Source organism: Rattus norvegicus, chromosome 4 (genome assembly GCF_021556685.1).
Source record: "Rattus norvegicus strain SHRSP/BbbUtx chromosome 4, alternate assembly SHRSP_T2T, whole genome shotgun sequence".
Lineage (NCBI taxonomy): Eukaryota > Metazoa > Chordata > Mammalia > Rodentia > Muridae > Rattus > Rattus norvegicus.
In genome coordinates this window covers 18,485,728-18,507,317 of record NC_141537.1, presented here as the reverse complement: position 1 = coordinate 18,507,317, position 21,590 = coordinate 18,485,728, and the positions used below count along the sequence as shown (strand labels likewise).

Here is a 21,590-nt window from a genome sequence, read left to right as displayed (position 1 = left end):
TCATCTGTCTGCACACATTTTTTAAGCACTGAGCAGGTTCTTCTGTAACCCATGTTTGTGTTTAGCTGTCCTTAATTTCAGTCTTTCTCATTACAATATAAATTATTCAATGCCCAAAATGTCTGTAATTTCACTAGTTTTTACTTGTGTTTAGTATCAAATACACAACAAAGGACCATTTTTTTGAAATAAGAATATAATTGGATAAATGATATTTTAGTATAACTTATCATTTTAAACCTTGAAAAATGTGTTATACAAAATTAAGCAGTAACATAGAGCTTTAGGTTATTTAAAATTATTTTCTTTGTTTACATTCCAGTTCTTGCCCACCCCCAGTATATCCTCCTGTATTTCCTCATCCTATTCTTTCTCCCCCTTGCCTTACCAGACCACCCACTTCCCTAAGGCTCAAGTTTCTCCACAATTAAGCACATCTTGCATTGAAGCCAGACCATACAGGCATATGATATATATGTGCCAGGGGTCTTAGACTGGCCCATGTATGCTCCGTCTTTGGTAGCACCCTGGGCTCCAGGTTAGATGAGACTGCTGGTCTTACTATGGGATCTTCTTCTTCTTCAGCTTCTTTAATCATTTCCTATTCAACCAAAGGGGTCCCCAACTTCAGTTCAATGATTGAGTGTAAGTATTTGCATATGTATGAATCAACTGCTGGTAGGGCATCTGAACGGACAGCTGTGCCAGACTTCTATCTGTAGGTACGTCATAGCATCAGTAGTAGTGTCAGGCCTTGGTGCACCCCCGCCCCCATGAGATGGAGCATTGGGTCAGTCATTGGACCACCTTTCAGTCTCTTTCCATTTTTCTCCTTGTAATTCTTTTAGACAAGAACAATTCTGGGTCAGAAATTTTGACTGTGGGTTAGTAACCGAGTTGCTCCATTTGAGGCCCTGTCTATCTACTGAAGGTAGAAACTTCTTCACACTTTTTGGGCATTTTGGCTAAGGTCAACTTCATTGAGACCTGAGAGTTTCTTACCTCCCAGGTCTCTTGTCATTTCTAGATGGTCCCCCCTATCGCTAAGCCCCCTTCTGCTTATTTCCATTCATTCTCCTGTACATCTAGGCTTCTCTCCTATGCCTATATACCTGATCCTGTTCCCCCTTTACCCTCCCCATCCTCTCTCCCACTGAGGTCTCTCCCTCCCCCTGCCTCCCATGATTGTTTTCTTCTCCCTTCTAAGTGGAATTGAAGCATTCTTACTTGGGCCTTTCTGATTGTTACACTTCTTAAGAATACACTAGGTATTCTGTACTTTCTGGCTAATATCCACTCATCAGTGAGTATATACCATTCATGTCCTTTTGGGTCTGAGTTACTTCACTCAGGATGATATTTTCAATTTCCATCTATTTGCCTGAAAAATTCATCATGCCTGTGCTTTTAATGACCTACTGATGGTGTCTTTTGCCTTACAGAAGCATTTCAGTTTTATGAGGTCCAATTTATCAATATTTGATCTTAGAGACTGAGCCATTGGTGTTCTATTCAGGAATTTTCCTCATGTGCCAATGAGTTCAAGGCTCTTTCCCACTTTCATTTTTTTTTTAGATTCAGTGTATCAGGTTTTACATTGAGGTTCTTGATCCACTTGGACTTGAGCTTTGTGTAAGGTAATAAATATGGATCTATTTTCATTTTTCTACATACTGACTGTCAGAGCATCACCCTTTATTGGTGATGCTTTCTTTTTCCCACTGTATGTTTTTGGCTTCTTTGTCAAAGATCAAGTATCAATAGGCATGTGGGTTTACTTCTGGGTCTTCAATTCTATTCCATTGATTGACCTGTTTGTCTCTGTTCCAAAACCATGGGATTTTTATCACTACTTCTTTGTAGTACAGTTCGATGTCAGAGACTGTGATTCCCCCAGAAGATTTTTTATTGTTGAGAATTGTTTTAGGTATCCTGGGTTTTTTTTGTTTTTCTGTGTGAAGTTGAGAATTGCTCCTTCCATGTCTGTGAAGAATTGTTTTGAAATTTTAATGGGGATTCCATTGAATCTTTAGGTTGCTTTTCATAAGATGCCAATTTTTACTAAGTTAATCCTAAAAATCCATGAGCATGGGAGATATTGGTGTCTACTGGAGTCTTCTATTTCTTTTTTTCAGGGATTTAAAGTTCTTGTACAATTCTTTGACTTGTTTGGTAAGAGTTACACCAAGATATTTTATTATATATGTGACTATTATGAAGGGTGTTGTTTCCCTGATTTCTTTCTCAGCCTGTTTATCATTTATGTAAAGGAACACTATTTATTTTAGTTAATTTTATATCCTACCACTTTGCCATTTGACAAATGCAATTTTAGGGGTTACTTATGTATATTATCCTATTATCTACAAATAGTGATACTTTGACTTCCTCCTTTCCAATTCGTATCCCCTTGATCTTCCTTTGTTGTCTAATTGCTCTAGCTAGAACTTTGAGTACTATATTGAGTAGATATTGCCCCTGATTTTAATGGGGTTGCATCTAGTTTCTCTCCACTTAATTTGATGTTGGCTATTGGTTTACTGTATATTGCTTTATTATGTGTAGGTATATGGCATGAATTCTTGATCTTTCCAAAACTTTTAACATGAAGGGATGTTGTATTTTGTCTAAGGATTTTTCAGCATCAGGTCATTTTTCAGATGACCAAGTAAGTTTTTTTTTCCCTTGATGTATTTTTTTTCCCTTGGTGTATTTCATTGACAGATTTTTGTATGTTGAATCATCCCTGCATCCCTGAGGTGAAATGTACTTGATCATGGTGAATGATCATTTTGATGAGTTCCTGGATTCAGTTGTCGAGCTTTATTGAGTATTTTCACGTTGATATTCATAAGTGAGATTGGTCTGAAGTTCTCATTTTTTAATGGGTCTTTGTGTGGCTTAGATATCAAAGTAACTGTGGCTTCATAGAATGAATTGGGTAGTATTCCTTTTGTTTCTATTGTATGGAATAGTTTGAAGAATGTTGGTATTAGTTCTTGTTTGAAGGTCTGGTAGAATTCTACACTAAAATCATCTGGACCTAGGTTTTTTTTTTGGTTGGCAAGTTTTTAATGACCTGTTCTATTTCTGTAGGGGATAGGAAATTGTTTAGATAGTTTATGTGATTTTGGTTTAACTTTGATGCATGGTATCTGTTCAGAAAAAACATCCGTTTCATCTAGATCTTCCAGTTTTGCAGAGTATAGGCTTTTGTAGTATGTTCTGATGATAATTTAAATTTCCTCAGCTTCTGTTCCTAGGTCTCCCTTTTCAGTTCTGATTTGTTAATTTGGATACTGTCTCTGTGCCCTTTAGTTAGTTTGGCTAAGAGTTTATAGTTTATCTATCTTGTTGATTTTCTCATAGAACGAGTTCTAGGGTTTTGTTTTTTGTTGTTGTTGTTGTTGTTGATGTTGTTGTTGTTGTTTGATTCTTTATATCATTCTCTTTTTTTCTAACTGTTTGACTTTAGCCCTGAGTTTGACTATTTCCTTACTTTCACTCCTCCTTTGTGTGTTTGCTTCTTTTTTGTTCTAGAGCTCTAAGGTGTTAAATTGCTTATATGTAAGACTTTTTTTTAGCCTGTTACACTGAGGTAGTGTCTGTCCTTGTCACTGAGGTGTGTTTCTTGTATGCATCAAAATGCTGGATCCTGTTTTTGTATCTACTCTATTAGCCTGTGTCTTTTTACTGGGGAATTGAGTCCACTAATGTTAAGAGATACTAAAAACAGATGTTTATTAGTTCCTGTTATTTTTGTTGTTGGAGGTGGTATTATGTGTGTATGATTGTCTTCTTTTGAGTTTGTTTTGAACTGTAGACTTTCTTTTGTTTTCTTGGGTGTAATTTCATTCTTGTGTTGAAGATTTGCTTCCAGTATCCTCTATAGGGCTGGGTTAGTAGAAAGATGTTGTTTTAATTTGGTTTTGTCATCTCAGAGCTTGGTTTCTTCATCTATGGTGATTGAGAGTTTTTCTGGGTATAGTATTCTAGGCTAGCATTTGTGTTCTCTTAGGATCTGGATGACATTGTTTCAGTATATTCTGGCTTTTAGATTTTCTGTTGAGAAGTCTGATGTAATTTTGATAAGTCTGCCTTTACATATTACTTGGCTTTTAATATTCTTTCATTGTTCTGTGCATTTATTGTTTTCATTATTATGTCAGTAGAGGATTTTCTTGTGGCTCAATCTATTTGGTGTTCTGTAAGTTTCTTATACTTTTATAGCCATCTCTTTCTTTAGGTTAGGGAAGTTTTTTTTTCCTCTGGTTTTGTTAACGGAGGCAAACATGCTATTGAGGGTAGGAGAGTTTGGGGTCAGCTGATCTGGCTTGGGTGAGGATTTGAACCGGAAAGAAGGTGGAGCTTCACAGGGTGAGTAGGTCCAGGGTGAGTCATCTGGACTCTATGGGTGTCCAAACCGGCTTGGGTATTTATACAAGATTCTCACCTGTGTCCCTGGTTCCTGGAGATCTCCTGGGAGGCACGCAGGCTGTATGTAGAGTGTTGAATGGTATCTGGCTGCTGATCAGGCCTGGGTGGAGAAGCAGACCAGAATGGAGCTTTAGTTTTAAAATGTCTTATTTTAGTAACATTATAATAATTGCTTAGATTATTTTATTATTCCTTTTCTTCCTTTGAATAGGACTCTACAAACATATCCAATTATCAGTATAATAAGTTTACAATTTCAAAATAGGCATAATGATGTTGATTTGAGGAATGGTTGGATCAGTTCTTTGAGCTGAAAAGTATGATGAGAATTAGCCCTGCTAATGTTCGAGCATAATAATTTACAAATGGATTCGTCATACAGGCAACTAAATCTTAATATAGCACATTGGAAACACAGAGGTAGAAAGCATTTTTGAAGATGGTTTGTTTGATTTGATAGCAATTATTTAAAATAAATTATAATTGCATTTCATTCTACTCATTGTACTGTTTCATCTGTACAATATAGTATTATCATCTGATACATTTTTCTCCTACAAAGGACCAAGTTTTCATGATCGACTCTAAATGTGAATCAGGAAAAGGACGATGCTCTTTCAACCCCAATGTGAACACCGTGTCTGTTATGATCAGTAAGTAGGAAATGAAGATGGGAAAGGGGATTGAAGAATAAAGAACACATAACATTTAAATTAGTTAATATATGAGAATATGATCAATCTGTATGTATTTATTTGATGTTCTAAAGGTTTATCTGTATAAAATTGCATCTCATTGTATGACTCTCTCAATGTGTTGTGTTTGCTATGTCCATTTGATTGACGTCACAATATAATATAGATGTTTTAAATAGGTCTATCAATTAAATAGGCAAGCAATGTTATGCAATAGAGCAACTGTTTTTAACAATACACAAAGCTTCTACTCTAAGTTCTAAAGGTCCTATGCTATTTAGGGTAGTTAATGTAGGACATATATTTGTATATACATACATATGTATATATATGTATTACTATCTCTCTATATATACAATTATATCTATATATTTATATAGATAGATAGATATAAACACATATATGCATCTATCTACACATGTGTATATATATATGGGAGATACATTTATCATTAGAATATATATATATTTGGAATATATATTTATTATATATATTTAAAAACTTACTTTGAAGATTCATTTGAATTTTTAGCTAAATAAAAACTGAAAACTCTTAAAATTGTTGGCAGGCTGTTATTGTTTAAGCATTTACTGATATAAAATGAAGCAGGGATTTTCCTGTCTGCCATTAGGAGCACTGAGAATGTGGAGCACAACATGGAGCCAGGTTGACACACAGGCCTTTGTAAGTGTTTAGGTAGAATTGACCATGTGCTGTTTGATAGATAGGGTTCAAAGCTGTAAGCCAACCTCGAAGTTTCTTTCCCTTCTCTCTCATATACATATATATATATAATCAAGAGGTGTGCTTATCAATATTACTGAACAGTAGGGATTTACAAGCCATGATTTTATGATGAAGGAGCTATAACAATATGGGAAATGATTGTTATGTTGAGTTAATACCTGAATACAGACACAACAGATAAACAAATGGTTAGACAGCTGAACTATTCAAAAATGCTTCATTCTTATCTTTGCTGTCATTCTCCAAATGTTGTCATGGGCCTTTTGTTCCTCCGGAAAAGATGAAATGGATGTCAAGATGCCTTTGCTTATAGGTCCTTAACTGATAGGGGCTCTAATTCAAAACCTAATGAGATCATTTCAGAAAGGTTTCATTCTGTAGTCTGTCCTGTCCAACAGATATTACTGAGAGTGCTTCAAATGTCCCGCTCCTGGGAGCAATGCAGAGCACAGCACAGATGCTGGTCAAGTCAATGGGCCAAACACAAACCTAGATACTTGCTTTAAATGTTGTCCAGCTACAGCTCCATACTTAGGATAAAAATTTAAATTAAACTTTAAAGTTTCTAATGATATATATGTATATTTGCGTGTATATATATATATTTATTCTAATGACACAAACATATATATGTAAACTAATTGAATAGGTCTTATGACAATTGTTTACTTCTACACATAGATTTTCCCATCACTTTGTTTTTTACAACAGTTATTGCTGAAATAAGTGAGCTATGTTTAAGTTAAGTAGTCTTGGACCACTGAAGATCAAAATGTAGAATTTAAATGATTAGTTTGCTCATTAATATTGCTTTTTACAATACTATTGTACTTTTTGTGTCATCAGATAATAAAAGTATTATGTCCGTCTTTTAGGTAAAATCTTTAGTTTAACACATGATGAATACCATTTCAATTATAGCTCATTTCTGATAATTTATGAAGAAAAATGTTAAGATTCAGTGTGTTGAATGACATAACCCTACATTCAAGTTTATTCTTTACTTAAAAATTAAAACAAGTATATTTGGGGGTTTCTTTTAACCATATAGAATCATCACAATAAAAGCATATTAAACTGAGTGCTTTGTAAATTTGGTAGGCAACAAGAACTAATTGATAAGTACATATCTCTACTAATAACTGGGAAAATGGATTATGGTATTGTGCTAAATTTTCTTGAATGGTAAAGTAAGTTCAAAATGCATTAGAATTTCTCTGACAGATTTTTCCTTTTCATAGATGAGGAACTCTTCTCAGGAATGTATATAGATTTCATGGGTACAGATGCTGCTATTTTTCGAAGTTTAACTAAGAGGAATGCAGTCCGGACTGATCAACACAATTCAAAATGGCTGAGTGGTAAAGAAACATTTTCTGCATTTTCCCTGTTGATATCTTGCTTTAAACTAATATTTAATCCAATGCTAATAATAGGAAATGTAGTTCAAAACTAAAAATATGAGGCCTTTACATGGATAGTTATAATTCTACACTCAATGTAGCAAATATTTGAAATAAATCAATAGCCATCATTCTATTTCTAATGTATTTATAAGTGATACAATAGTCATAGAGCTAGGTAAGTACAAATGTCTGTGGTAGCCATCATGAATACTTCACTTGTTATTGGTAATATGCCCCAGTTAAATGTGGTTTTAGTTCTCTTTATTGCTTTTATACATCCATATTTCTAAATCAAAGATTTTTTTCTAAATTATGAATTAAGACATCATAAATGGATCATGTAAAGAAACTCTGTTTACTCTAAGAATGTATAATGTTAATTACTTATTACCTTTTATTTTTAATTTATTTATTCATTTTACATTCTAATATCAAACCCCCTTTCCTCCCGGTACCTCTCATACAGATCTTCACTTCTGTTATCCCCTCCTCTTCTCTTCTGTGAAGCGGGAACCACTCCTGGTTTGTTTGCTGTTGTCATCCAGTGTCCTGTTCCATCCCCTATCATTGTGCCCACCCCCACAACCCCAGTACATCCAGTCAATTAAGGATTATGTGCATCCTTTCCCCAAGAGGCCAGACAAGTCCCAGATAGAGTAATGGGATCCAAGGGTAGGCAACAGAATCAGAGTCAGCCCATAATTCAGTTGTTAGAGAACCCACATGAAGATCAACCTGCACATCTGCTACGTTTGTGCAGGGTTCAGAGAGCACTAGGTCCAACCCTTGCTCTCTTTGATTGGTGTTTCACTCTCTGGGAGCCCCCAAGGGTCCAGGTTAGCAGACTCTGTTGTGGATTCCATGCTTGCTTTGGGTTACATATTACTTTTAAAAACGACTAATATAAAATAGAAATCAATGGTATAATGATTTTATGATAATACTTGTTTAGTTGTTTTAAATTCTCAGAGTCATAAAGAATTCACACCCTGAAAGAAGGATAATTTGACTTTTCTGTAAGATTCCAATCAGTCTCTTTCATGTAGAAGGGGAGGAATCCACTGAGCGCTTGCCATTCTACCCCCAGGAAATCTGCAAGCTCACTCAAAATTGCCTGTTTAGTTAATGATGCAGTTTAGTGTGAATCACCATAATTAAACATTTTACTGCACTGATAGGGCAACATATGAAAGCACTGATTGTCATTTTACTTCTTCAAATTATTCTGCCAGTGTATCTAGAAATAGAATATTCTAAAAAGTTGTTTTGTTCCTGAAATAAGGAAAGCCTCTATGTCTGCACTGATGATATCTTTTCCCTTGGGAAGTTTAATCTTCATTTCATTTTCTATATTCTAAGGAAAAACGATGTTAGTTTCCTCATGCCCCATCTCTGCTATGACCTCCTCTTCCCTCCTCCTGCCCCTCCTACTTCTCTTCCCCGTCCTTCTCCTGATTAAAGTTTTATCTTTTGTTTCCCTTAATTGAAAATGGACTTTTTTCATACAATATTCTGATTACAGTTTCCCCTCCCCTGACTCCTCCAGTTTCTCTACATCTCATCTCTCATTCAGATCCACACCCTTTCTATCACTTTTAAAGAGGCAAACAGGCATCAAAGTCATATTAATAAAGTTAAATAAAGTCCTGTAAAATAAAGGAAAACAAATTCATTCGAATAAGACAAAACAAGCAATCATGAAGAAGAGCCAAAGCAAAGCACAACAAACTCATGTAGACACAGAGACAAACACATTCACACACACACAGGTGTCTCATAAAAAAACATGAAGCAAGAAGTATATATACACAAAGACCTATAAGGTCAAACTAACACAAAAACAAAATAATTTCCTGACTTAACATTAGGGGACAAAGCCCCTCCAAAAATCCCATTGAATTCATTTTGTGTTGGCCATCTACTGCTAGGCATGGGGCCTGCCTTTAAGAGTAGCTTTCTTCTCCAGTGAGACTCCCTTGAAGGAAACAAACATGTCAACCTAGAGCTATACTTTGTCATGTTTGATACTCTCTGTGAGGTATATTGATACCACTTTTTGCAATCCTGCCTATGTGCAGTAGATTATTTACTGTTGGGACAAAATACATCCGTGTCTATTTCAAAGATTGGCATGTTGGTTTTTATCATGAGAACAACATCTTGGTATCTCTTCTGCAGAACCTATGTTTGTTGACGCACATGTGATCCCAGATGGCACTGATCCGAATGATGCTAAGGTCTATTTCTTCTTCAAAGAAAGATTGACTGACAACAACAGGAGCACAAAACAGATACATTCCATGGTCGCAAGAATATGCCCTGTGAGTGCGCTAGAACGTCTATTTAAAGAAAGAGTTTAAATAATGTAATATATTTCTCAATATATTAGTGTTTTTATTATTTACTGCTATCAGTGAGTAAACTGTAGAAAGATTTTAGCATACCATGTATTTTACAGTTTATGTAAGACAACTGTACTACATTTCAGTAAAAATATTCAGGGAAATATTTTTATTATTGTCATAAGCATAGAACTAGTTTTGGCTAGTTTTGCAACTCCATACTGTGTTGCATTCACACAAATGGGAAATTGTATATTGCCAAAGGAAACAAAATAACTCTTGTAAATGAAACGCACTTGAATCTCAGTAAAAGATAATTATGATAGAGCTGAATATAACAATGGAGAATTTAAAAAATATGCTTCTAATTTTATAGAGTAAAACATCAGCATATTAGCAGTACATATAAAAAACATTGTCTAAAATTCATTATTTAATCTCCCATAGGCTTATTTTAAACCTTTGGTGACTTCTTTATGATAAATTGTCAGATGCATTTATTGAAATATCCAGCTTCTACTTATCTTTAATACTATTGCAATATTCTATGGACTAGAATGCATCCGTTTCTCACTTAATTTGGGTCAAAACAGTGAAGCTAACAGAAATGAAAAGGCCATTGGACACAGAGGAAGACAAAAGTGCATGAAAAAGCAAGCCAAATGCTCTTTATGTTGGCTGGGAAAATGTAGATAATATGCAACTCAGTCAGAAATACTGAGGATTAAATAAAACTACTGAGAAAACAGATAAAATAGGACTCTGTGGAGCAATCTGATATGGGCTATACCCATTCTCCTGAACAGAGTAAGCTTCAAAAGCTTAACATGTTCAGTACACTTCATTGGTTCTCAAGAGATTGAATACTTGCCCCGGCAAGAGGCAAATACTTATCTACTCACCACGTATGAAAGCTTATGTGACATAGTGTAAAAATTGATTGTATTTCCCTGTAGATTATTTCTCATTGGCTTTGTTCTATATAAGATTATTGATCCTAGTTTTTCGGCATGATGATTGCCTTTTCTAATCTTCAGATTACAATAAGTCATGAATTAGAGTTTAGGTTGGAAATTTAATACCTAATTTTCTGTCCAATCATCTGAATGGTGTTTACAAAATGGTTTCAGAATGACACTGGTGGACAACGTAGTCTTGTCAACAAGTGGACCACATTCTTAAAGGCAAGGCTTGTGTGCTCAGTCACAGATGAAGATGGCCCAGAGACACATTTTGATGAACTAGGTGAGTGGATGGAAGAATGAGCCTTGTTTCTGAGGACTTTAGGAACATCAAGTCCTTAATGAAGTCTCAGAGAGGACTAATCATCCCTGGATGTTTACAGTGTGAAAGGTGTCCCACTTTGAATGGGAAATCACTCACTGCTCACCAGTGTCTTTCAATATTTTAGTAATTTCTTTAACCATTGTGTGTACTGTTCAATCCTAGGACATGAATGAGAATAGAGTGGAAGGACTTGCATAATTTATATTTAGGCAATATTTTTACTTCTTTATATATAAATTAATATTTTATATATTTCTAATACTCTGATCTAAATTTAAATATTCTAAAATCACATTGTTATGCAATATCCTCACTTAAATTCTGATATGATTTAAATCAATTTATATAAGGACATACATACATATATATTTATAGAACTACTGCATTTAGTGTAATATTTAGTAGAGTTTAAGGAAAATGTCCAATTACAAATTACAGGAATTATGCTAGCAGCTTAGTTTTTCTTGTCGATTCAGACTAAGTATTCCTCATATGGCAGAAAGCTTATGAAATTCAGATCAAATAAGGATCAATAGTATAGCTATGACTAGATTTCTCTATTTAATGTGCCGTGTTATATATCATAGTGCTGTGGTAACTAAACTCCATGAAGCAACAACTCTTTTTTAGCATTGTCCATTGAAATGTATACTATAGACCTTCTCAGATTCTGACCAGTGTGATGAGTTGAACTGTAAATATCTATTACAAAATACCAAGAGTTAGAAACTCAAAGGAGACGGTTGCTCGCCTTAAAAGGCATTTTCTATCAAATAGTTTTTGGTTACTCAGGAATCAAATTTCATGTTTTAATTTATTATATTATGAATACACATGTCTCTGCCTTACACTATCCATTAAAGTCTTATTGTTAGAGGAATTGTTATAGATTAAGATATTGCTGACAGTTTTGATTCTAAGCCTAAATAAAGTTTTATTTCTTATGAAGGAAGGGCCCTATGCAAGGTTATCTTCAGCATAACAACTTTAAACCACAGGTTGAAAGGAAATTGACAGTTTCATTATTTTAAAATTCAAACTAGTGCTTCATCAGAAAAGGATTTTGAGAAAACACAGAAACGAGCAACAGAAGAACATCTGTGCCACTCCTACCATGGACACTATGGTTAAGCTCTGCCCTCTCTTCTGCTTTACAGAACTAAGGTTTTCAAATTTCTAGTCTATATTATCTACATTTTAGCGTTTCCACTTAGCACTTATACATCATCATTTTCATAGAGATATAATCTACATAAATGCCCCAATGCCAGGCTAGCATTTTATTTAAGTTACCAAGCATTCATCACCACATTATACCAAACTGTACTGATTTGAACGAATAGCTTCCTGAGACCTACTTTTCACAGTTGAAATTAGTGTCTTGGAGTAATCAAATATAAACAGTTAAAAGTTCAGAAACTTTAACAGACTGTCCTTTTTCCTTGTTCAGAGGATGTTTTCCTGCTGGAAACGGACAACCCAAGGACAACACTTGTGTATGGCATCTTCACAACATCAAGGTAATTGTTGAACAGCTACACCTGTTCACTTTAACAATTCCTGGTTTTTACTTTTGCCGGATTACCAAAATATTTGATCTTAATAAATTCTTCTAAAAAAGTTTGCAAAGAGCTTTTAAGAACAATTACATGAAAATGATGAAATGAAACTATGAATTAAATTGTGGAAGTAAAGTTCTTGAAGCATTTTATTTAAACAACAAAACTAAAGACAAATAATTCTAATAAAATCTATAGTATTTTAGGTTGTGGTGATGATAGATATGTTTCTGTCCTGAATTTTGGCAGTGGTAATACAAGTATATACATACAAATCAAAAGTGTGTACATTTAATTTTTTAAATTTTTATAATAAAGATGTATTAGAAAAACTAAAATAAATTTGAATTTGCATTGAAATAACTTTTATTTCTTCACTAATCTATAGCAATTATTACAAGAATCTAACAAAAACTGAACTGTTTTCTTTATTCTGTAATATTTTAATATTTTTGTATTTCAAATAGGCTTAATAGAAGTCTGATGGCAACTTCATATTTTGCAGTACCTTTCTCATATACCCTAAATTTTCTTATGTACATTTCTGTAGTTTAGTTTTATACTAGGGTATGAGTATGAATTCAGCTTCACACCCCAGACATGTCTATTGGGCCACAGGTCTATGCATTGGTTCCTTTTTATTTAATAGAAAACTTCAAAGTGGTTATTGAAAGCATTTTTATAAGTGAATTTTAAATGTGGCAAGAGCCTGGGGAGATGGCCAAGTGAGAAAGAGATCATGCTGTCCTCAAACCCCTGTGGAAAGGCTAAGCATGACATCACACGTTTAGCCCTGGGGTTGTCTGGGATGTAGAGAGTGGGTCCTGGGGAACATGCTGGTTAACTAGTGTCACCAAAATGGTAAGACTCGTGTTCATCGTGAGGCCCTGTATTAAGGGAATAGGGATGACAGTGACAGAGGAAGATACTTGTTGTCCCCCTTGACAATTGCACATACCTGAACATAATATATATAATATACACACGTGAACATGTGTACTTGCTCATACACCACACACAAAATAGATCAAAAAGGAGCATGAAATGTGGTGGTGCAAGTGAAAACCACTATGAGCTTTTTAAAATAAAAAGACTTGGCAGGAATACTAATGAACAATCAGTTATGTTTGCCATAAGTTTGACCAGAAATCTGGTCAGACATCCTTGCCAGTGTGCTCAGCTACTCTTCTAACAAATGAGTAGTCTCACATCTGCTCATAAAGACTTGAGCAGCAAAACTACTAAATTTTCTATAAGATATGGATTGTATGTTCTACTTTTATATTTTTCAGAACCTTCATTTTCAATTAATTCTGACCTAATGATAATGGAAATCATTCTTATTAAGGATTTAAACAAATGTATGACTAACTGTACCTTAATAAAATGATCTTTGATCCTTTGGGAGAGAGCATTCATGTGCCCACATGCCTGACTTTTCATGCATCTTATATATGTGGGGGTACTTACGAAACCATGTTTGTGTGTGCGTGGGCATGTTTGTGTACATGTGCATGTGTGTGCGTGCGTGTGTGTGTGTGTGTGTGTGTGTGTATGTGTATGGAAGCCAGAAGAAAATCTCAGGTATTCTTCCTCAGGAATCACCAGCCAACTTGCTTTTTCAGACAGAGACTTTCAGAAGCCTGCAGCTCTCCCAGGCTGCTCAGGCTAAGCAGGTCGAAAGAGAAACCCAGTGCGTCTGTGTCCCCTTCAGTGGGGTTATTACCACACTTCTCTAATCACAGTTTTGTTCTTTCTTCTGTGGGTACTGGGGATTGATCTCAGACACTCATGCTTGCAAAGTCAGTGCTTTATCAATTGAGCGCTCCTCCTCCTCCCCGGATCTCTTTCATGGTGTGATTAAAATGGAAAAAATATACATAGAAAGACAACATGGACTTCTCCAGCTGCTAAGCAGGATATCATGGAAGACCAACCAAGTTATGATAACACTGCTGTAAGAAGACATGATGTTCACATATTAATGGAAATTATTACAGGACGAAATCAATATTCTGTTTGTGGTGTTTAGAATTAAAATTCCTATTTTGATATTTTTATTGAAGATAGATTTTTTCTTCACATAATATATTCTGATTACAGTTTCTTTCCCTCTATTCCTCCCAATTTTCCCCACATATCTCACATCTGGATCCACACCCTTTCTGTCTCTCACTAGAAAGCAAACGGGCTTCTAAGGGATAATAATAAAATTTAATAAATAAGATAAACCAAAAACTAACACAGTAGAATTGAACAGTACAAACAGACAGAAGGAAATAGCCCATGAGGATACATAAGAAACAGATTCACTCATTTGTACACTTAGGAGGCCTATAAAAACATTAAATTGGAAGCCATAATATATACACAAAGGACCTGAAAGGTGAATAAAGAGAAGCAAAATATATAAGTAAATTAAAATAAAAAATAATAAAATATTTTTTTGTTTTGAAAATGCAAAAGTCCTGACATAACAATCATGAGACAGGAGCCTGCAAAGGTGGCCTTGAGTCTGTTTCCTGTTAACCCTCTATGGCTGGGCATGCACCCTACCCTTGAGAATAGTTTGTTTCCCCAGTCAGACTCCCTGAGAGAAAACGAAATCTGCATTTGTAAGTGATTATCAACTGGAGATTGCCCCTGGGTTTGTTCTATTTCTCTTAGCTGTTGGTCCTCATCTAGTGCAGACCCGTATGCTGGTTTCTGTTGAGCTCATATCTGCTTTGGTAATATTGATTTAGAGGGCTTTGCTTCTTGAGTCCTCCTTCCCTGGTGGCTCTTATAACCTGCCTCCTCTTTCACCTTCTCCAGTGTTCACTGAGCCCTGTCAGGGAGGGATTTCATGGACACATCCCTATCAGGACAGAGAGCTACAAGGTCTTTTACTCTGTATAATATCTGGTTGTGGGTCTCTTTATCTGTTCCCATTTGCTGCTAGAGGAAACTTGTCTGTTGCTGACTGAGGAAGACAGTGCTCTAATTCACATTTTTTAAATACAACCATCACTAAGTATTTGTTGCTGCTAAAATAAACTAATTAGAAATTTCATCATTCTAATTTTTGGAAATGTTAAGAACTTTCTCCAACTTATTTTTTATTCCTGAGTGAACTAATTAAATATGGCAATGGTTTGTAATCTATGTCTTATTTCAAAACAACTGGATATTTTTAGCTTTTTAAGTATATATATACATATATATTTATATATATACATCCATATACATACATCCATATATATATATATATGTATATATATATATATATATATATGGATGGCACAGCACACATGAAGGGTCAGAGGCCAACATGTAGAAGGTGGCTTCCTGCTTTCACATTCCCCATCCAATCCAGGATGTGTGACTTAGTGATTGGTGTGTTTACCCACAGGGCCATCTTACTGAGGTAGCCGTAATATATTTTATGAAAAATAAAACAGACTCTTTGTTTTCATTTTCAGCTCTGTTTTTAAAGGATCAGCTGTGTGTGTGTATCATTTATCTGATATACAGACTGTATTCAATGGGCCTTTTGCCCACAAGGAAGGGCCCAATCACCAACTGATATCCTATCAAGGTAGAATTCCATATCCTCGTCCTGGAACTGTAAGTACCATGAAATGCATTCTCATCATACTTAGGCAAATATTACATTTACATTTATTAAATATAACTGTGGTCCTTTGGGTATGATTATTATAACTTTTCACCTTTATGGCTCCAAGTTTATCTTTCATGGTTTAAGATTTGGCTAATATGCCATATATGTTATAAAATGCGCTATTTTTACAAGCACTGTGATTACCAACAAAATCTCAGTGAAATCCCAAAATGGCTTACTTAAATATGATAGAGGTTTTTTTTTTTCATTTTAAAGCTCGAACATTGAAATTTTCAGTTGAAGAATAAATTTTAAACACTTGCGCGCACACACAAAAACACTTTTTTTTTATACAGTGTTTCACTGAACAGCCTTGGTCAGCATAAATAATCACTAAGTAGACCAGGCTGCTCTGGAACTCACAGAGATCCACCTGCCCCTGCTTCCCAAGATCTGGAACTAAAGGCATGTCCCAACATGCTAAGCCTGATAGTTGTATGTGTGTGTTAAAATTTTCATCTCATATAATGATGATCACATGAAATATTAACTTAGAGAAAACTCAATTTAAATGTGCTTTTTTAAACATGTGTCTGCTTAAATTAAATTAATGGAAAAAAATGATTGAGAATTGCTTTTAAATCCTTGTCAAATGAAAAGGCACAACTTTCCAGAGCCTTTGGGGATAAGGTTACGTGAGTTCTAAAGGGAAATTTATGACTGTCAGTGTTTGCATTAAAAGGTTATAATGAACTTGGAAAGATAGCTCAGTTGTTAAGATCACTTCTTGCTCTTACGGAGGACCCAGGCTCGATTCTCAGCACCTATGTGGTGGTTCATCTCCCACCCCAGTTGCAGTGAATCTAATGCCTTCTTTTGACCTTTGTGTGTACCAAGCATACATGTGATGCAGTACATTGATATAGGTAAAACAGTCACACATAAAATAAAATTAATAAAAACAATTATAAAAATGGGCTAGAAGTAAGTAAGGCTCAGCAGTTATGAGCATTTGTTGCTTTTGCAAAGGCACCAGGTTTGTTTCTCAGCACCTATGTGGTGGCTTACAACCATCTGTACCTCCAGTTCCAGGGGCTCAGTGCCCTATTCTGGCCTTCTTAGGGACCAAGCACACTTGTGAGGTAAAAGACTGACCGAGCTCATAAAATGAATAAATCTAATAAAATACCAAATGTATCAAATAACCCACCCTGTGCTTAAAAGTCTTAGAAAAGTAAGACCAAGACAAGATCAAAAGGATTAGGCAGTAGGAGTAAGAAAGATCATGGCAGGTTGGTTTGTTGGTTTGTTTGTTTGAGACAGGGTTTCTCTTTTGTAGCCCTGACTATCTTGGACCGCTGTGTACCAGACTGAGCTCCATAGTCACAGGATTAAAATGTGAGCCTCTGCTATCTAGCTTCGTGGCAGATATGAATGAGATGTACATGTAAAGAACATGTCCATGCAATCAACCAAGTCCATTATAGTCAATAGATACATGAGACCGATTGATTCCTATCTGAGCTAACAAGAAGAAAAGGAAGACTCAAAATGATAAAATTGGAGAGTACTCCAAGGAAATAGACATAACTGCTAGAGGATACTGTTATAGCCCAGAAATCTTGATAATCTAGAGGAACTTGATAAATTGTTAAACACATATGACCTGGCAGAGTTAAATCAAGAAAACACAAACAACTTTAACAAGTAACAACACAGAAGCAGGTTGAAGGAGCAATAAAAACTCTCCCTAAGAGGAGGACCAGATGTGCTCACTGCTCCATTCTACAAAACTTTTATGGAAGAGCTGACAAGATTACTGATCAAGCTATTAATAAATTTTTTCAAAAGGAAAGAACACTATCAAAATTATTCCATCGAAGTAGTATTCTGTGGAAGGTATAGCCACATGAAACCATAACAAAATTAAGTAAAACCTGTGAGCTGCTCTATCTGATGAAACAGATACAGATTCTCTTTTTCATCCTTTATTTATTTTTCTCTCATACAATACATCTGAACCACAGTTCCCTTCTGTCCTCTCTTCCCAGTCTCCACTCAACTCAAGTCTTTCCTTCGGGAAAGATCAGGCCTCTAAGAATGTCAACTTAACAAAGCATAACAAGTTACAATGGGAGGGGAGGCCCTGTGGAGATTTGATGCCCCAGAGTAGGGGGATGCTGGAGTGGTGGGGCAGGAGAGGGTGGTGGGTGGGGGAGTACTCTCATAGAGGCAAAGGGGAGTGGGGAGAGGGTGGATGTGGGAACGGGGGTTGTGGAGGGGTAACTGGGAAGTGGCATATCATTTTAGATGTAAATGAATGGAATGATTAATTAAAAAAAAAAGACTAGACACAAACTCTCATAGGCTGGATGAGCCAGCACAGAAGGAGGAAAAGGTTCCTAAGAGCAATCAGAGAAACCCCCATTTCCATTAGGAGTCCCACAAAAATAAAACAAGTCAAACATCCACAGCATGTATACAGAGGGTCTAACCAGACTTTCTCAGGCTCCATGATTGCTGCTTCAGTCTCTGTGAGTTCCTACGAGCCCTGCTTAGTTGAGTGTGTGGGCCTTGTTCTCCTGGTGACCTTGACTTGTCTGGCTCCTACAATCCCTTCTCCCACTCTGCCTTGTGGATACAAATGTTCTTAATAAAAGTCTGAAAAATCATATTTAAGATATGCACCTCTCTAAGCTTTCTAATGTTGGTTTGCTTTATTTTTACACCACAAGAGAGCATTTTCACACTGTCCAGTCCTTTGTTTTCCAAACATTTTAAGTTATTCTGTGAAGGTTTTAAATCATCCACTAAGTTTAAAGGGGTCTATCTCTTGAAAATTAAAAAAAAATTAAAAAAATAAATGACTTAATCTGAACATTGCTTTGTGTGTGTGTGTGTGTGTGTGTGTGGTGTGTAGAAGAAACTTTGTGATTACTTTTGAAAATTATTAGAATTGCTATTGATCTTAAAAATACTGCATGTAAAATATTATCATGTCTAACAACTAGCTTGATTATAGAATTTGCAAATCTCTTTGAAAATAGTATCTCCTTGATGTTTACAGCTCAGAATAACCTGGGCAGAACACTGACTAACTGCTTCTAAAATGAAGTAAATCTATCAGTAGATATAGCCATCTCAGAGGCGTTTCAAGTTTGATAGTAGATAAATGCAAAGCTGATCTAGGAGGAGAGAAAGGGAGGAAAAGTTGAGAAAATGTCCTGGGAGTAAAAGCCTCTCTTCGTTTCATTCAAATTACTTCATAGATTTCCAGAAGCCTCACTAAGAACTTATTCCAGGGTGAATTATAATCGTAAAATGACTAGAATGTGACCTAATTAAGTTCATACTTTAATACAGGAAAGTAAGAGGTGACAGTGATCTGGTGTAGTTTCTCCAGTATCTGAACAGAAAGTACAGGAACAACGAACTTGCAAACTCAATAAAACTCCTTGCATCCACCCCCCTCGTGTTACTTAAGTGAAAGTCCCATAAAGAATTAAAAAATTGAAAAAGAGACACATTTATTAAACCGAGGCCTCAGAATCTCATAAAGAATGTTCAGAAGCTGACTTGTTCCTTCCTCTCTCCCTAGAACTGATTTTATATATTATTTGTTCCCTTTCTCAACCAAAGACATCCCAGTGGTAACTTAAAATTAGCCTTGGTGAGAGTTATTCATGCAGTTGAAATCAGCCTCAGTTCCCACTATGGCTCTTTACCCATGTGGCACCTTAAAAAGCCACTTTGACATGTGTACAGGGCTTTGAGCATCACCCAGAAAACCACTGTCGAAAAGCAACCATTGTGTATACACTGTGGGAAGAGATCAACCCTTCTCCACAAATAAACCAAGGCTAAATTAGAAAATTCTGCTAACAGTCTCATTTTTTAAAGCTCTTAAGAATAAGCATTTTCCTCCATTCTAAAACAGTGTGGAATAAGCCAGGGATTAGTGACACACATCTGGAACAGACTCTGTGCAAAAAGGGAGTAGTCAGTACTTAAGACATGTTTCTATAATGTGGTTTCTTACATCTGGTATTGAGACCACAATAGCTCCTTTAAATCCAGAAATTGTCAGATGAGTGGTCCTTAGGGAATCAAGGGGGCAGGGTGGAGGAATGACCCCAAAACTCCTCCTAGAGAAGTATGCTTCCCTGAAGATCTGGTCACTACACCCTTAGCCCAGCAAAACAGTATGAAGTCAGCTTCTCAGTTGCCAGTGGCAGCCTCAGCTCAGTGCTTCCTGCTTCTGTAGCCAGGAAGATCTTTAGCCAACTGAACTTGAACAGTCCTTTTCCTCTAGGGTCAAGAATGCTGTCCCTGTCTCTGAAGTCCTCCCAGTGAGGGATCAACTGTGACTGCCATTCTTCAGTTCTGCACACAGTAGTCAGGTTGCTGGGTCAACCTCATAAATATCTAACTTTGTTTATAAGTAAAAACACTGGCAGAAATCTTATACCCCCATTCTCATGTTCCCTGTAGGTGCTTCCTTCAAAGCAGGGTGTGTAGCTGTGCTAGCAAACAGCCCAACCAGCATGCACAAGTTAAGTGCTGGGAAGGCTGCCAATTGTGTCATAATGTTTTTCCATAAGTATCTCAAGTTTGTGGGAGAAACAAGACACCTTTGGTATGTTGCAAAGGACATCCAAAGACTTCAGACTCTCCATGGCTGAGCTAATACACTACATTATCCTGTTGCTGTGAGGGTGCAGTTTCTGTAACTCTTTGTATAACCTGTACATCCAGCTGAAGCAGAACCTAACAATGTGCTCATTTTAAACTCCCACTTAGAAAAGTTCCAGAACCATATCCTCCTAAATCCTGGGGACAGTTCCCTAAAGAGCACAGCCTGTTTGCTGTTCTACAAGTTTCTTCACTGACCCTGGTAATCATGTTTACCCACAATCCTACATTTGTTTTCTTTTCTTTATTGTTGAGAGTATAGTGTAATTACATTTCTTCCTTCCCTTTACTCCCTTCACGGCCTCCCATATACCACAGCTTCTTACTCTTTCAAATCCATGCCCTCTTTGTTGTTTTCATACATGTATTTATAAGTGTGTGTGTGTGTGTGTGTGTGTGTGTGTGTGTGTGTGTATGTGTGTGTGTGTGTAGGTAGGTAGGTAGGTCTCAATTTTCATCTTCTTTCATGTAGGTCTTGGGGATGGAACTCAGGTCATCAAGTCTGGCAGTAAACCTGCTGAGCCCTCAGTGCCCCTATAAATTGATTTTAAAAATACTGACTCATTCATGTTTATGACAATTGGTCCTGAATCACATTCTTTCATTCATATCCCATGTATGTCTCCAGTCATTGCTTTATTGTCAAAAAGATATTTTTCTTCTTTATTAGTGTGCTTAGGTCTAGAAAGCCACAATTTCTTGTTCTAATATTCACTACAGGACTCATGAGATGGCATTTGGAAAAGCATAAATATTCAAAGAATGTGCACATATGCATTACTTTAATACTGTATGGGAACTGATAGACTTCTATCAGAAACCTG

At 36.0% G+C, this 21,590-nt stretch overlaps 1 protein-coding gene across 4 annotated transcripts in view; it reads left to right on the top strand.

Annotated features, from left to right (window-relative positions):
• Positions 1-21,590, top strand: part of Sema3c (semaphorin 3C) — a 163,485-nt gene that overhangs the window by 92,400 nt on the left and 49,495 nt on the right. For all 4 annotated transcript variants that reach the window (NM_001106578.2, NM_001439851.1, XM_087656438.1 and 1 more), the window contains 6 exon segments: positions 5,000-5,090; positions 7,121-7,240; positions 9,464-9,606; positions 10,758-10,872; positions 12,365-12,434; positions 15,935-16,079. In NM_001106578.2, coding sequence (NP_001100048.1) covers positions 5,000-5,090; positions 7,121-7,240; positions 9,464-9,606; positions 10,758-10,872; positions 12,365-12,434; positions 15,935-16,079 — 684 coding nt within the window.